This window comes from Mustelus asterias, chromosome 17, assembly GCF_964213995.1.
Source record: "Mustelus asterias chromosome 17, sMusAst1.hap1.1, whole genome shotgun sequence".
NCBI lineage: Eukaryota > Metazoa > Chordata > Chondrichthyes > Carcharhiniformes > Triakidae > Mustelus > Mustelus asterias.
Genome location: NC_135817.1, coordinates 82826591 through 82843599, shown reverse-complemented (window position 1 = coordinate 82843599; position 17009 = coordinate 82826591). Strand labels below are relative to the sequence as shown.

The window sequence follows — 17009 nt, the reverse complement described above, 5'->3', positions numbered from 1 at the left end:
AGTTGCTCTCCTGACTCACTCCAGGTTTACTCCAGGGACAGTGCCGCCCCTGCAGCCACTGCTGCCTCACAGCGCCAGGGACCCGAGTTCAATTCCCAGTTTGGGTCACTGTCTGTGTGGAGTTTACACATTCTCCCCGTGTCTGCGTGGGTTTCCTCCGGGTGCTCCGGTTTCCTCCCACAGTCCAAAGATGTGCAGGTTAGGTGGATTGGCCGTGCTAAATTGCCCCTTAGTGTCAGGGGGACTAGCGAGGGTAAATACATGGGATTATGGTGATAGGGCCTGGGTGGGATTGTGGTCGAAGCAGACTTGCTGGGCCAAAATGACCTCCCTCTGCACTGTAGGATTCTATGATTGTATGAAAGAAAAATAAAATAAATTTAATGTAAATAGCAGTTTATTGCCTACCGATTATTTTTTTACTGCGTCCCGTTCCTTCGTACAGGATCAGGTTGTCAGTCCATTCGTCCACTTGGAAGTCAGTGAAATTCACCTTTATGTAAAGGCCTGGTCCAACTCTGGTCACAAACATAAGTGGGACATAAGAGGCTCAAATTTTCTCCCAAACTTATCATCTCCGATTTAACTTAAGCAACATACTTACTACAGGGGTGTTATGAGGCATTCTGAGGCCACTCCAAGGAATTCAACCCCAACAGCAGGCCAAGAAGGTGGCACGGGGGCACAGTGGTTAGCACTGCTGCCTCACAGCGCTAGGGACCCGGGTTCAATTCCAGCCTTGGGTCACTGTCTGTGTGGAGTTTGCACATTCTCCCCATGTCTGCGTGGGTTTCCTCCGGGTGTTCCGGTTTCTTCCCACAGTCTGCAAGACATGCAGGTTAGATGAATTGGCCGTGCTAAATTGACCCTCAGTATATCCGAACAGGCGCCGGAGTGTGATGACTAGGGATTTTCACAGTACCTTCATCACAGTGTGAATGTAAGCCTACTTGTGACTAATAAATAAACTGAGAATTTCATTTTCAGTTTGGCTAGTTAGAAGCTGTTAGGACTACAGACTGCAAGTAGTATCTGTGCCTCTCCCTGGTATTGGAAATTTTAGCTCTTGGCTAGCTATTAACTAGAGGAAAGGAGGGCCTTTGTCTCGTGAAGTGATTTGCTGGCTAAAACCTAGAGGCCAGCGGTGGCTCTATCTCTACTTTGAGGTATGCTAGGAGCTACAGGACAGGGAAGTCAGAGTTTCAATTCTCCATTTAAAGGACTAAGTCACAATAGCTGTTGCAAAGCTGTAAGATTCAGCACCACATGTGCATACTTACTTTCTGTGTTAAGCTTGGAACAGGGGTGTATATTTGTGAGAGCCTGGGTAAGATGTTCTGTTGGAGAATCGGTGCTGACTCGATGGGCCGAATGGCTTCCTTCTGCACTGTAGGGATTTCATGAAGTCTCACAATACCAGGTTAAAGTCTAACAGGTTTATTTGGTATCACGAGCTTTTGGAGCGCTGCTCCTTCATCAGGTGAGTGGAGAGTTGGGTTCACAAACAGGGCATACATAGACAAAGACTCAATTGCAAGGTATTATCTCTCCACTCACCTGATGAAGGAGCAGCGCTCCGAAAGCTCGTGCTACCAAATAAACCTGTTGGACTTTAACCTGGTGTTGTGAGACTTCTTACTGTGCCCAACCCAGTCCAACGCCACATCAGGGATTCCATGATTCTAGGAGGGGTGTTTTCTTGAGACTAGACTATTCCTATACTCTTCTGGCCAGCCTCCCATCATCTGCCCCTGAACTTCAGCTCACATAAGCGCTGCCTGTAGTCCAAACCATAGCAAGTTCCCATTCACTCATCTACCTTGTGCTTGGTGACCACAACTGGGCCAAAGTTAAAAATTCTCATCCTAATTCTCAAACATTTCCATGATATCACTATCACCCTCCTCACTGTAATCTCCCACACCCTCACAGGTCCCTTAGAGCTCTGCGCTGTTCTGTTTCTGGCCCCTTGGGTCCCCACCAATAGTGATTGTGCCTTCATACCTCGGGCATGAGGTTTGGGAATTTCATCGATAAACCTCTCTGTCCTTCCACCCCTCTTCCCTCCTTTAGATGTTTCTTAAAACTGGCATCGCTGATCAAGCTTTAGGTCTCATCATCTGGCTTGCGTTAAATTTGATCTGGTACTGAAGATCCCAATGTAAAATATATAAAATGTTCCCTTTTCCATCACTTTAAACATAACCATCACTATTTTCATCATTGTTAGAATAATCCTCATGAACATGCTGCAGAAAGCCATCTGGAACAGTGGAAACACATGTTATGAATCCCAGGCGGAGTGAGGCTGGCTTGGTTGCTTCCAGGATGGTGGCTGGTGAATGAGACAACGTAAGGCTATTGTTTGCCCTGCAGTTCCTATGTTTCCTTTGTGAATGTGTTCCCCTCCCTCAATCAGGGAGGTCCCAGTTTGATGTCTGGTCTTAGCTGCTGAGTTACTTAAATTAACACGGCCATTGACCGCATTACAAATGCAAATCTTTGGTCCTTAATCTCAGCTTGGGCAATAGTAGGAACACCAGCATTGGGCTCAGTGCCACTGGGTTAGGTAAGAGAAAGTTTCAGCCAGGGTCTCTGTGCCTGATGCACCAGCGAGTCAGGCTGGTGAGCATTTACAGTGAATGTTAGGTGAGGAGTTGATTAACTTTGTAACTGATGTTCCCTTTCCAAGTTCCAAGAATAGAAGGATATGGGGAATAGAGGGATACATTGAATCTTTACAGTACAGAAGGAGGCCATTCAGCCCAACGGGTCTGCACCGACAACAGTCCCGCAACCCCATGTATTTACCCCACTAATCCCCGACACTAAGGGGCAATTTAGCATGGCCAATCCACCTACCCCACACTTCTTTGGAGTGTGGGGACAAACCAGAGCACCTGAAGGAAAGCACACAGACATGGGGAGAATATGCAAACTCCACACAGTCACCCGAGGCTGGAATTGAACCTCGGTCCCTGGCGCTGTGAAGCAGCAATGCTGCCCACTGTGCCACCCTGTCACCCATGATATAGACCGTATTGAGGGTTTAGTTTTTAGTTTAGAAAGGCGCCATGAGTCGGCTTGGTGGGCCGAAGGGCCTGTCCCTGTGCTGTACTGTTTTTTGTTCTTTGTTCTTGCAGCCTAGCAGCACTCGCAGCTAATTGAGAGAAATGCTTTCACCCTCCACACCCTCAGAATGCCTTCAAACTTTGTCAGAGTAAATGAGGACCTGCTGTTGAAGTATACTCACAGTTGTAACTGAGGGATGGCAGTAATGAATGTCTGTAAGCAAGATTCCAAAAGCAGCATGTGATAGTGTCTAAAATCAGCTAAAAGACGAGAGAGAAGGATAAAGGGTTCAGGTGGGGATCTGGACCCATTGGAGGAGTGGTATGTAGAACCATAGAACCGTTAAATCCCTCCAGTGCAATGCAGTCCAAAGGCGTGCAGGTTAGGTGAATTAGCCATGCTAAATTGCCCCTTACTGTCAGAGGGACTAGCTATGGTAAATACATGGGGTTATGGGGATAGGGCCTGGGTGGGATTGCGGTCGGTGCAGACTGGATTGGCCGAATGGCCTCCTTCTACACTGTAGGATTCTATAAGGAGGCCATTTGGCCCATCGAATCTGCACAGACTCTCCAAACGAGTATCTTACCAAGGCCCACCCTTTGAAGACGAGGACTAGAGTTCATAGAAAAGGAAGAAAACTAATTTCAAATCCAGAAGGAAGAATTGTTTTGGTAATTTACCTTATAATCCATCGGCAGAAAATGTCAGGGTCGGATGGATTGGGGAAATTCTTTGAATGGAATGAACCGGAAGAGCCAGTGAGGAGAAACTTGCCATCGCAGGGTGTAGCTGTGGAAAAGCGAGAGGGGGATTAATTCACATCTTCTACACCAATGCAGAGTGTATGTCACCATTTTCGCATTAAATTTGTATTGGAGACAGAAAAGATGGAAATCTGCAGCCGTTGCATTAGCAACTGTTCATAAGTTCATCAGATATAGGAACAGAATTAGGCCATTCAGCCCATCGAGTCCGCTCCGCCATTCGACCGTGGCTGATGTACTCCTCATCCCCATTCTCCTGCCTTCTCCCCATAACCCTGCAACCCATTACCAATTAAAATTCTGTCCATCTCCTCCTTAAATTTACTCACTGTCCCAGCATCCACCACATTTTGGGGTAGTGAATTCCACAGATTCACAACCTTTTGGGAGAAATAGTTTCTCCTCAATTCTGTTTTAAATTTGCTACCCCTTATCCTAAGACTATGACCTCTTGTCCTAGAATGCCCCACAAGAGGAAGTATCCGCTCTATGTCTACTTTATCCATTCCTTTTATCATCTTGTACACCTCAATTTGATCTCCCCTCATTTGCAGTAAATGTTAGGCGAGGAATTGATTAATCTGGGGCGGGATTCTCCAGCCACAATCGCCTGAAAACTGGAAATTCCCACCCGACTTCAATGGACCGTTACCTAGTCCACCTCCCCCAGCTCGCTAGAATTCATCTTTCAACTGAAAGATGAAAAGGGAGTAAAATGGTTCAGGTGGCACCCTGGACCAACCAGAGGCAGAATAAAACCTCAATGGGTGAACTAACTGTTTGCTTCCATCAGTCTGTTTCCATTTTACTGAGAGCTGAGAAAACCCTACCCTATAGAAAGCATTCTTTCTGGTTGTATCACAGCTTGGTATGGCTCCTGCTCCGCCCAAGACCCCAAGGGACTACAAAAGGTCATGAATGTAGCCCAATCCATCACACAAACCAGCCTCCCATCCATTGACTCTGTCTACACTTCCCGCTGCCTCGGCAAAGCAGCCAGCATAATTAAGCACCCTGGGCATTCTCTCTTCCACCTTCTTCTGTCGGGAAAAAGATATAAAAGTCTGAGGTCACGTACCAACTGACTCAAGAACAGGTTCTTCCCTGCTGCCATCAGACATTTGAATGCACCTACCCTGCATTAAGTTGATTTTTCTCTACACCCTAACTATGACTGTAACACTACATTCTGCACGCTCTCATTTCCTTCTCTATGAATGGTATGCTTTGTCTGTATAGTGCACAAAAAACAATACTTTTCACTGTATGTTAATACATGTGACAATAATAAATCAAATCAAAATCAAAACTCATTCTAGCTGGAGAGTGGGGAAAGAGAGGCACTGGAATTACAATAAGGTCAATATGTCAGGGAGGCCCAGGCTTTAAAGTTTAATCATTTATTAGTCAGAAGTAAGGCTTACATTAACACTGCAATGAAGTTACTGTGAAATTCCCCTAGTCGCCACACTCTGGCAGCTGTTCGGGTCAATGCACCTAACCAGCATGTCTTTCAGAATGTGGGAGGAAATTGAAGCACCCGAAGGAAACCCACGCAGACACGGGGAGAACGTGCAGACTCCACACAGACAGTGACCCATGCCAGGAATCGAACCCGGGTCCCTGGCGCCATGAAGCAGCAGTGCTAACCACTGTGCCACCCTGCCAGCTTTGGATGAGATCTGTGGCCGATGAGGCAGGTATCCTTCCAAAGTCAAAGGTGAAAGGCAGACAGACCATAGTTGACCTCTGGGTCGAATTCTGCACACATAGAACATGACAGCGCGCAAACTGATCAGTCTGTGCAGCAGTCTCCTCCCAATTCGCCTACTTCATTTAACCTCACATATTTATGGCTCCGAATGAGGTCTCCACTTCACATGGAAGCATCCTCTCTATGTATCTTACCCAAGCTTTACATAATCTGGAAGATCCCCTTTGGGTCACCCCTTGACATCTGTTTTTCTTTCGAAAAAAAGAGCCTCAACCTGTTCAGTCTTTCTCATTAGTTATAACCTCTCAGTTTTGTTCCTATCTGTATATATCCTCTTTGCACTTTTTCCAATGTTTATATTCTTTTTGTAATTTGGAGCTCCTAACTGTGCACAGTACTCCAAGCATAGCCTAACCAAGATTCTTTGTAGTTTTAAACCAACATAAGTGCTTTTCAATTCTATTTCTCCAGATACATGTACCACAGTTATAAATTATTCACCATACACAGTGTCTGCCGAGAGTAATGTATGTTTTATATAATACTAGCAGATCGCCAATGTATTGGTCACAGTGGGACAACGGGTTGGCCAAAGTGTGATGTCTAAAGTTTGATGGCTTAAATGTGATAGGAAGTGAGTGTGACTGGAAGTGAGTGAGAGGAAGTGCCCACTACGTACAAGAGGTTTAGATGTGGTAGATGCCAATTGAAATACAAACTTCATGCTATGTTATACAAAGGACAAAGAAAATTACAGCACAGGAACAGGACCTTCGGCCCTCCAAGCCTGCACCGACCATGCTGCCCAACTGAACTGAAGCCCCCTACCCTTCCGGGGACCATATCATTCCCTGTATGTTTACGAGGGATATTTTCCCCACCGAAATTGTTTCCTCTGCCCTCTGTCCGTCTGTAAGGCACTAACCCATATTGAAGGATTCCTCATAAACATGCATAACTTAGCATAAAGTTTGTATTCAATTGGTATCCACAACACCCAAATCTCTTGTATATAGTATGCATTTTCTCTCAGTGTCACACTCACTTCCTCGTACTTTCATACTAAAGATTGGGGGCAGGGTACTTGACAGGTGCCATGCTGGGAAGGAAGTGTCATTTACAAAGCTGAAGAATCAAGCATGAGTCTCAAAGCAGGGGCTCTTAGCTATAAAACACTTGATTATTTCTCATTCCTCCTCCCACTGTGGATACTAAAGCTCATCAGGGCATTTTTGTTGCTTCTCTGGGATCAGCTAGTTCATTCCCAGTCTGGATCCAACCCACACATCAAATGATTCACAAATCTAAATGGTACACCAATTGGAATAGGAAAGATTAAGCTAAATGACTGAATAAAGTTGATAAGTGTTAAGCTCTGGGTGGTATGGTGGCACAGTGGTTAGCACTGCCGCCTCACAGTGCCAGGGATCTAGGTTCAATTCCAGCCTCGGGTGTTTCCTGTGTGGAGTTTGCATGTTCTCCCCGCGTCTGTGTGGATTTCCTCCGGGTGCTCCAGTTTGCCCCCACAGACCAAAGATGTGTGGGTTAGGTGGATTGGCCATGCTAAATTGACCCTTAGTGTCCCAAGGTTTGGGGGATTAGTGGGGTAAATGCATGGGTTTAAGGGAATGGGGCATGGCGTGGGGCTGGGTAAGATGCTGTATTGGAGAGTTGGTGCAAACTCGATGGGCCGAATTGCCTTCTTCTGCTCTGTAGGGATTTTATGATACTATCTTGACCAGAAAGGAATTAAGGGGGAAAATTTCAGAGGCATTAACCACAACCTTCCCTGTTCTTAGATACAGGGATGATGTCAGAGTACTGGAGAACTGCAAATGTTATATCCTCTTCGAAAAAGGGTGTAAGGATGAGCTTAAGATTGCAGATGTGAACCCTTGTAGAAACAATACTCTGTGACAAAATTAGCAGTCATTAACTTAGTGGATGAAGTAATGGACACCATCACTGATTTGTTAAAAGGCAAATTGTGTTTAACTCACTTGCTGGCATCATTTGATGAGTTACAGAGAGGGTTGGTGAGGGTAATCTCTTTGGTGCCCGAGACAGGGACTTCTAAAAGGCATTTGTGTGATGACTTCAGCCAGGCTAATGAGGTTGGCTTGCGAGAGTATGAACTACCTGATGAGTCTTCTTCCTTGTGGAGTCCGTGGACCATGTCTACGTTTTGTGTTTTAGATTGCACTCCCTTTTTGTTCTCCTGAAAAACCTTTTATTAATGTTTTGTTTGCACTTCAGTCCCACGCTCCTGATCTACGGGCACCTGGTACAGAGAGGGGCAGGTCGAGATGGTGACCTCCTCATGAACCTGCTCCTGGGCCTGGCGAGGCGCGCCATTAATAGGTCCGGGCAGCGGGCGATCGACGGTGTTGTCCATCCCGACTGTCTGCCCCTCTACCGTGGCTGCATTCGCGGCCAGGTATCCCTGGAGAGGGAGCATGCTGTGTCCACGGGCGCAGTTGATGCCTTCCATGCCCGCTGGGCACAGCAGGGGCTGGGGTGTATTATCAACCCCGAAAACCACATTATGATTTGATGTTTTAAGTTTCCTTTCGACTTTGTTTTTGGTTCGGGCTGTTCCCCCTTTCTTTTGGGGAGCCGCCCCTTTTACTTTGTCCCTAAGTTAATTTGAGTTCGTTTACTTGGTTGGTGTCGAAAGAAATACCTGATGAGCCCTAATTGAGGATTAAATCAGGGAGCCTCATGCTCCCTATTTAAAGCAGATGTGTCAGACACCCAGCCTGCATTCAGGAGAGAGCAACTGGAGAGCTAGTTGTGTACAGATGTATGGTGTAAATAAAGTAACTTGGTGACAGGACTTTCGCCTCTGTGGAGTTATTACAATTTGATCAAGTGCCACATGACAGGCTTGTCAGCAAAGCTGAAGGCAAAGAAATGAAAGGGACAATGTCAGCGTGGCTACAAAATTGTCTGAGTGTCTCAGACAATGAATAGTGGTGGAGAATGGTTGCTTTTCAGACTGGCAGAAGTGTGACTGGTCCCTCGGAAAACTACTTTTCTTGATACATGTTAAAGACCTAGACTTGGGTGAAAAGGGCAAAATTTCAAACTCTGCATGCAACACAAAACTTGGAAATATTATGAACTGTAAGAAGGATGGAGTTAGACCTCAAGAGGATATAGACAGCCTGGCAGAATGGGAAGAGACGCGACAGAAGTAATTTAATGCAGAGAAATGTGAAGTGATGCATTTTAGAAGGAAGATTGAGGAGAAGTAATTTAATATAAGGGATATGTTTTAAAGGCGGGGCAGGAGCAAAGGAACCTTGGGTATAATTGCACAAATCATTGAAGAGGGAAGGTAGAACTGGCAAGGAGCCAGGATGGACATGATAAGCTGAGTTCCAGCCTCTTGTGCTGGAACCATTCTATGATTCATTCAGTAGGCAATATAATCCCATGACTGGGAACAGTTTTATTGGACACTAAACAAAGCTTCAAGTCAATGCTCACCACCCTGATTGTGTCAGTTGTGTTTCAGTTCAAGGCACTGTCGCCTCTGGGCTGGATTTTCAAGCCGCTTGAGTCCCAAGACTGGAAATTCCCATCCGAGGTCAGCGGACCTTTGAATGGTTCAGCAGAATTTCCGTCCCATCTGCTACATTCGAAAGACAGGAAAATTTCGCCCTACATTTACTCTCATTCTGTGAATTTTAAACTGTTTCTAATTAGATAATTCTTGTATGTGTGGAATTAAATTGGGGAGGCACGGTGGCACAGTGGTTAGCACTGCTGCTTCACAGTGCCAGAAACCCGGGTTCAATTCCCGGCTTCGGTCACTGTCTCTGCGGAGTCTGTATGTTCTCCCCGTGTCTGCGTGGGTTTCCTCTGAGTGCTCCGATTTCCTCCCACAGTCCAAAGATGTGTGGGTTAGGTTGATTGGCCATGCTAAATTGCCTCTTAGTGTCCCAGGATGCGTAAATTAGAGGGATTAGCAGAGTAAATACGTGGGGTTACGGGGATAGGGCTTGGATGGGGTTGTAGTTGGTGTAGGCTCGATGGAGCGAGTGGCCTCCTTCTGCACTGTCGGGTTTCTATGTTTCTAAACAATAAATACATATTTGGCTTGATAAATAGCATGACAATAATAAAATATTTCATGTCAACTCTCTGGTAATCAATAATTAATTATATTTTAAGCACTTTGGACAAATAATTATCAAGTGTTCACTCTGATTGTTGGACTAAATTAATTATTAACATATATTATGTACATATATATAGAAAATCCAAACTAAGACATCACAATAGGAGATTTTGAATAAATACCGCAATGTTGTTCATTTTCATCTGAACTGTCAGGGCAATTCACTGCTCCATTACAGAACAAGGCTTGGTCAATACACGTTATACCATCAGCACACATCCTATTTCCTGGGAGGCAATGTCCTTTGACAGAAGGAAATAAAACAAGAAGTACAGCTAAGTTGTAGTAACAGTGAAACATTTCTTTTCAGCTCCTATTTAGGTTAGCACTGCTGCCTCACAGAGCCAGGGACCTGGGTTCAATTCCAGCCTCGGGTGAGTGACTGTCTGTGTGGAGTCTGCATGTTCTCCCCGTGTCTGTGTGGGTTTCTTCCAGGTGCTCTGGTTTCCTCCCACACTCCGAAAGACGTGCTGGTTAGGTGGATTGGCCATGCTACGTTGTCCCTTAGTGTCAGGGGGATTAGCAGAGTAAATTTCTGGGGTTACGGGGATGGGGCCTGGGTGGAATTGTTGTCGGTGCAGGCTCGCCCGATGGGCCAAATGGCCTCCTTCTGCACTGTAGGGATTCTATGATTCTATGAATGTACAATTACCAGAATAGGTTATAGAAAGAGCTGTCAGTCAAGAAATATTTGGAGGGATCAAGATATTGAATTTGATGATCAGCCATGATCATAATGAATGGCAGAGCAGGCTTGAAGGGCCGAATGGCCTCCTCCTGCTTCTAGTTCCTATGTTTCTATGTTTCTATTTCCACCCACTCTTCCATTTCTCCTCCTCTCGTGAAGTCACTGATTCACAGAGTCACAGAATTTTACAGCATAGAAACAGGCCCTTCAGCCCTACTTGTCCATGCCGTCCTTTTTTTAACCACGAAGCTAGTCCCAATTGCCCACGTTTGGCCCATATTCCTCTATACGCATCTTACCTATGTAACTGTCTAAACGCTTTTTAAAAGACAAAATTACTACCTCTGGCAGCTCGTTCCAGACACTCACATCCCTCTGTGTGAAAGAATTGCCCCTCTGGGCCCTTTTGTATCTCTCCCCTCACCTTAAACTTTTGCCTTCTAGTTTTAGACTCCCTTAACTTTGGGAAAATGTTGGATGCAGTTCTATAGGTGCTGGCTGCCCCTGGCACCTTCCCTTAATTCAGCCATCGGATGCAGTTAATATATAGCTGATTCAACATGGACAGAGAGTTTCAGATTCTTTGATGGAATCAACTTTACAAATGGATGCAGAACCTGTGTAGATAGAACCTATGTAGGTGGGGAATACACAGGTTCACTGCGCATTAATCCTTCAGTAAGATGGGGTGCTGTGACCTCGGCATAAAATTGACCTCAATATTTTGATTGAACTCATTGATCTCAGGGATACAGACCTGTTATTGGTGTTGGTGTTGGTGTTGGTTCGTTCGATGTCTGCTGTGTTGTCCATTCCTCTGGTGCTGGTGAGAATATGGAATACAAACAATCACTTCCAGTGAATATAGTTGAAAAGAGAGACAAGTTGTTGAAGCTTTTCCATCCTGCACTCATTAGGACAAATATAAGAATGTCAAATGTAATTGTTTGAAATTTGGTCTTCTTGCAGTTATCCTGATGAGTGCAAAATGATTAACTTTAGAAACATGCCTCTTTCTTCTGCAATAATAAGTAATCGGCTCAGTTAAACATAAAACCCTAGTACTGAAACAGAGATAACACTAAATCATCACCTACCTGTTGTTGGTGTTGGCTTGCTTGATGGCTGCTGTGTTGTCCATACCTCTGGTGCTGGAGAGTGCAGAGAAATGAGCTCAGTTAAACATCAAACCCAGTGAAAAAGTAGACATAATGGCCAGAATTCTCCCACCTTGCTTGCAGCTGGGATTCTGGGTTAGGTGCATTGGTCATGCTAAATTCTCTCTCAGTGTACCTGAACAGCGCCAGAGTGTGGCGACTTCATTTTCACAGTAACTTCATTGCAGTGTTAATAAGTGAAGTAAAAAGTAAAGTTTAATTATTAGTCACAAGTAAAGCTTACATTAACACTGCAATGAAGTTACTGTGAAATTCTCCTAATTCCCCTAAGCCTACTTGTGACACTAATAAATAAATAGGAAGCTGGGATTCTCCAGTCCCGCTGCTGTGAATGGAGATTTGACTGAGTGCCAAATTTTCTGTTTTCACTGACAACAAGGCACGTGAAACTGGAGAACTCAAGCCTGACACTGTACTCAAATCGTCACTCCGCTTAGGCCTCACTCTATCCCCTCACCTGTAATCTGGATGCTCTCTTTGTCGACTTGGAAGTTTCCCATAAATGACCCCTGGTTAACCTCGATGGCGGTCAACATTTCCATCTTCACCATGATGTTTGAGACAGAGGTGGAGAAATAGAGGTTGAACAATACAACCACACTCCCATTCCTGAAAAGCACAAGCAACAGCAACAACTTGCATTTATATGGTGCCCTTAACATAGTGAAATCATCCTACTTCACAGGAGTGGACGTCAGGTAAATATTTGACATTGAGCCAATTAGGACAGGTTACGAGTAGGACAGGTGGCCCAAGCTTGGTTTACAAGAACTTCACAAAATAGGATCGAGAGATAGAGAGAATTCAAGAACTAAAAATGGTGAACTCAGATAATTTTGGATGATGCTTTAATTTAAATGCAGAGAATAACTATTCATTCACATGTGCTTTGTCTGAAGACAAGTCCTTGGCTCACTGTCTGATGATGCTTCAAAGATCAAAGAAAATTACAGCACAGGAACAGGCCCTTCGACCATCCAAGTCTGCACTGACTATGCTGCCTGTCTGAACTAAAACCCTCGACCCTTCCAGTGACCATATCCCTCTATTCCCATCCTATTCATGTATTTGTCAAGACGACCCTTAAAAGTCACTATCGTATCTGGATGTGATTTGGGGCGGCGTGGTGGCACACTGGTTAGCACAGCTGTCCCACAGCGCCAGGGTCCCAGGTTCAATTCCAGCCTCGGGTCATTGTCCGTGTGGAGTCTGCACATTCTCCCCGTGTCTGCGTGGGTTTCCTCCGGGTGCTCCGGTTTCCTCCCACAGTCCAAAGATGAGTGGGGTTAGGTTGATTAGCCATGCTAAGTTGCCCCTTAGTGTCAGGGCAAATGTGTGTTACAGGAATAGGGCCTGGGTGGGATTGTTGTTGGTACAGACTCGATGGGCCGAATGGTATCCTTCTGTACTGTAGGGATTCTATGAAACATCTGCTTCCACTATCTCCCCCAGCAGCGAGTTTCAGGCACCCACTACCCTCTGAGTAAAAACTTGCCTCGTACATCTCTGTTAAACCTTGCCTCTCGCACATTAAAATTATGCCCCCTGGTAATTGACTCTTCCACCCTGGGAAAAAGCTTCTGACTATCCAGTCATCTTCATTATTAGGTGTTTGCTTGGCGGTTTTTTTGTCAGCGCTAGTTTGCCTTTCCACTCTCAGGGGGAGAGCGAGGGGACAACTCCCAAGTCGACCTCAGCTGGAATAGGAATCAAACCTAAACTGTTGGTGCTACTTGAGTTACTTGCTAGCCATCCAGCCACATGAATTAATCAGTTAGTAACTATTACTCAAGTTAAATGTAGGAAATGGAGAAAATTATTAATTCACAGTCCTTTCACCTCTGGATGGGGGGTGCTGGCAGTCTAAGATCCACTCAAGTCCCACCTGGTGAGTCTGAAGCTTTTCTGGAATGTGTTGTTCCTGATGTGTGAAATTTTTATGTTAGCAAGCAGCACTGCTCTTGTATTGGCGTTGCCAACTCCAGTTTGATGTATTACTGGAAGTTCCATTGCATGTCCTTTTGCCTCCAACCACCCAGCCAAACAACCTTTAGCCAAACTAGCAAAGATACAAAAGGAAGCGACATTTTTTCGAATGCCCCAGTAAATACTTGCCTGGGTTTGCCACACCAATGCCCAGATATGAATTTTTTATTCAGGCCCTATCTGTGGGGTGGCACGGTGGCACAGTGGTTAGCACTGCTGCCTCACAGCGCCAGAGACCCAGGTTCGATTCCTGGCTTGGGTCACTGTCTGTGTGGAGTCTGCACGTTCTCCCCGTGTCTGCGTGAGTTTCCTCCAGGTGCTCTGGTTTCCTCTCATAGTCCGAAAGATGTGCGGGTTAAGTTGATTGGCCGTGCTAAATTGCCCCTTAGTGTCAGGGGGACTAGCTAGGATAAATGCGTGGGGTTATGGGGATAGGACCTGGATGGGGTTGTGGTCGGTGCAGACTCAATGGGCTGTATGGCCTCCTTCTGCACTGTAGGATTCTATGATTCTATGAACAATAACGATCTCCCCGATATCGAAGCCAATGTTTGTCCCTCAGTCAGAGTCATTGAAACAAATGATCTGATCAATGCCCCATTTTATGGAACCTAACTGCAAGGCCATCTTTCCTATATCACAAAGTACTTCACTGACTGTGAACATCATTGGGATATCCTGAGTTTGTCTCTCCTAAAGGTAAAGAAGCTGTTTGCTCTTTCGGAGATGTAGGAGGCAAGTTTTTGACACAGAGGATGGTGGGTGCCTGGAACACTCTGCCAGGGGAGGTAGTGGAAGCAGATACAATAGTGACTTTTAAGGAGCGCCTGGACAAATACATGAATGGGAATCGGATGGGAATAGAGGGATACGGTCCCCAGAAGGGTACGGGGTTGTTCCTGTGCTGTAATTTTCCTTGTTCTTTGTTTGTTCTGAGCTGTTAGCATCTTACAACATAATTCGTGACAGCAAAATTTATGTTGCATTACTGAGAGTATAGCGCAGCAAATAATTTACACAGTCTGAAGTGGGGAACAACTCAAGTCAGAGACTGCACATTGGCTGCAATTCTCTGATCTCGTTCACCTCGACACCGCTGCCAGCGAGAATTGAGAACTTGGCCCTCAGCCAGATCTCCATTCACAGCAGAGGGACCGGAGAATCCCAGCCGCGGGTGAGATTGGAGAATTCCAGCCTATATATATGAGGGCAGGAGATTTGGAGATCAGCATCGCTCTCACTACACTGCTCGGCTCCACTAATCTGTTAGATTTGGATGAAAGAGTTGCTTTCCCTCCACCACTAACACACACTGGCAGCTGCATGTACCATCTATACCAAAAGGAAATGCTGAGAGGAAGAAAATAAGAAAGGTCCCACATTTACACAACGGCCATCACATCCCCAACACAACTCAGGGTGTCAGCTGTGGACCAGTGTCAGCATTCTCACCCCAGTCTACTGGTTAAAGGTTCAAGCCCCACTCCAGAAACGTGAGCCCAGTATCCAATCTGACAGCCCCTTGCTGTAATGAGGGAGGTGCAGTGTTTCTGGGATGGGGTGTTAAGCCAAGGTCTTATCTGCTCTCTCAGGTGGACAAAGAACAGAGAACAAGAACAAAGAACAGTACAGCACAGGAACAGGCCCTTCGGCCCTCCAAGCCTGTGTCGATCATGATGCCCTATTTAAACTCAAAAAAAACCTTCTTCCCTTCCTCCTCTTTTCATGTACCCATCCAGATACCTCTTAAATGAGGGTGGTGGGTGCCTGGAACTTGCTGCTGGGGGAGGTAGTGGAAACAGATATGATAGTGACTTTAAAGGGGAGTCTTGACAAATACATGTATAGGATGGGAACAGAGGGATACGGTCCCTGGAAGGGTAGGGGATTTTAGTTCAGTCGGGCAGCATGGTTGGTGCAGGCTTGGAGCGCCGAAGGGCCTGTTCCTGTGCTGTAATTTTCTTTGTTCTTTGTAAGTGTTGCTAATGTGCCTGCTTCCATCACCTCCTCTGGCAGCGCAAACAGGCACCCACCACTCTCCATGTGAAAAACATCCCCCGCACATCGCCCTTAAACTTTCCCCCTCTCACCTTGAACCTGTGACCCCTTGTAATTGACACGTCCACCCTGGGAAAAAGTCTCCGACTATCCACCCTGTCTATGCCTTTCATAATTTTGTAGACTTCTATCAGGTCTCCCCTCAGCCTCAGTCTTTCCATGAAAACAATCCTAGTTTATTCATCCTTTCCTCATAGCCAACCCCCTCGAGACCAGGATGTAAAAGATCCCAAGGTACCACACTGCAGGAGAATGGGAGAGCTGTTCCCGATGTCCTGGGCAAATATTTATCTCTCAACCAATATCACTGAAGCAGATGACAGGGCTATTTAATACAGTGTTGTTTTTGGGAGCTTGCTGTGTATAAATTGACTGCCATGTTTCCTATATTACAACAGTGAAAAAGAGCGGCTAGTTCGGGCACTAGCCTGAAGTATATTCCCACAAAGGAGAAAAATAAAGCAAACAAATCAGAGCTCACTGGATGACAAAATAGATTGAGATTGTGATGAAGATATAAAGCTTGGTTACACTACAGAACTGCTCCCTTGGCCGGGAAGGCTGGTTGTCCATCCTGAAGTTGTGAAAGGCGTTATAGAAATGTCAATTCTTTCCTTAAGCCCAGTAACTTGGTGAAGGAATATAATTAGTTAACATTCGCATGGCAAAGAAGGTAAAGAAAACGTTTTGTGGGTGTTGGTAAAGGCAGGGGTTCTCAAGCAGGCATCGAGGGCTCCTTGGAGTCCGCAGGAAGGTTTCAAGGGGTCAGTCAAATCTTCAGATTGTTTCCAAGATGTTTTCACATTGTGGTTTACATCGATGAAAAATTGATCATCCCATCATAGAATCATGGAATTCCTACAGTGCAGAAGGAGGCCATTCAGCCCATTAAGCCTGCACTGTCAACAATCCCATCCAGGCCTCATCCCCATAACCGCACGTATTTACTCTGCTGGTCCTCCTGACACTAAGGGGCAATTTAGCATGGCCAATCCACCTAACCCCGCACATCTTTGGACTGTGGGAGGAAACTGGAGCACCCGGAGGAAATCCACGCAGACACGGGGCAAACATGCAAACTCCACACAGACAGTGACCCAAGCCGGGAATCGAACCCGGGTCCCTGGCGCTGTGAGGCAGCAGTGCTAACCACTGTGCCACCGTGACGCCCATGACTTCTTTGCCTTTCAGGGTCCGTGACGATGTGAGTCAGATTTGAGGGGTCGTGAATGCTGCTCTTGTAACCAGCTTATTAAATAAAATCATTAATTCCTGAATGTGTAAGAGCAATGTAAATGCAATCATCACGGATTTTAGTCTCTCATCTGATATAATGGTTGTTTCTCACGTGCTTTTGCAG

At 45.7% G+C, this 17009-nt stretch overlaps 1 protein-coding gene across 1 annotated transcript in view; it reads right to left on the bottom strand.

The window, feature by feature from the left end:
• tmprss15 (transmembrane serine protease 15) overlaps nucleotides 1-17009 on the bottom strand; it is a 97408-nt gene that overhangs the window by 63664 nt on the left and 16735 nt on the right. Inside the window, exons 5-9 of the mRNA XM_078231911.1 lie at nucleotides 12063-12214; nucleotides 11525-11578; nucleotides 9862-9981; nucleotides 3756-3864; nucleotides 409-518 (exon numbers count right to left, since the gene is read on the bottom strand). Coding sequence (XP_078088037.1) covers nucleotides 409-518; nucleotides 3756-3864; nucleotides 9862-9981; nucleotides 11525-11578; nucleotides 12063-12214 — 545 coding nt within the window. The remainder of the gene's footprint in view (nucleotides 1-408; nucleotides 519-3755; nucleotides 3865-9861; nucleotides 9982-11524; nucleotides 11579-12062; nucleotides 12215-17009) is intronic.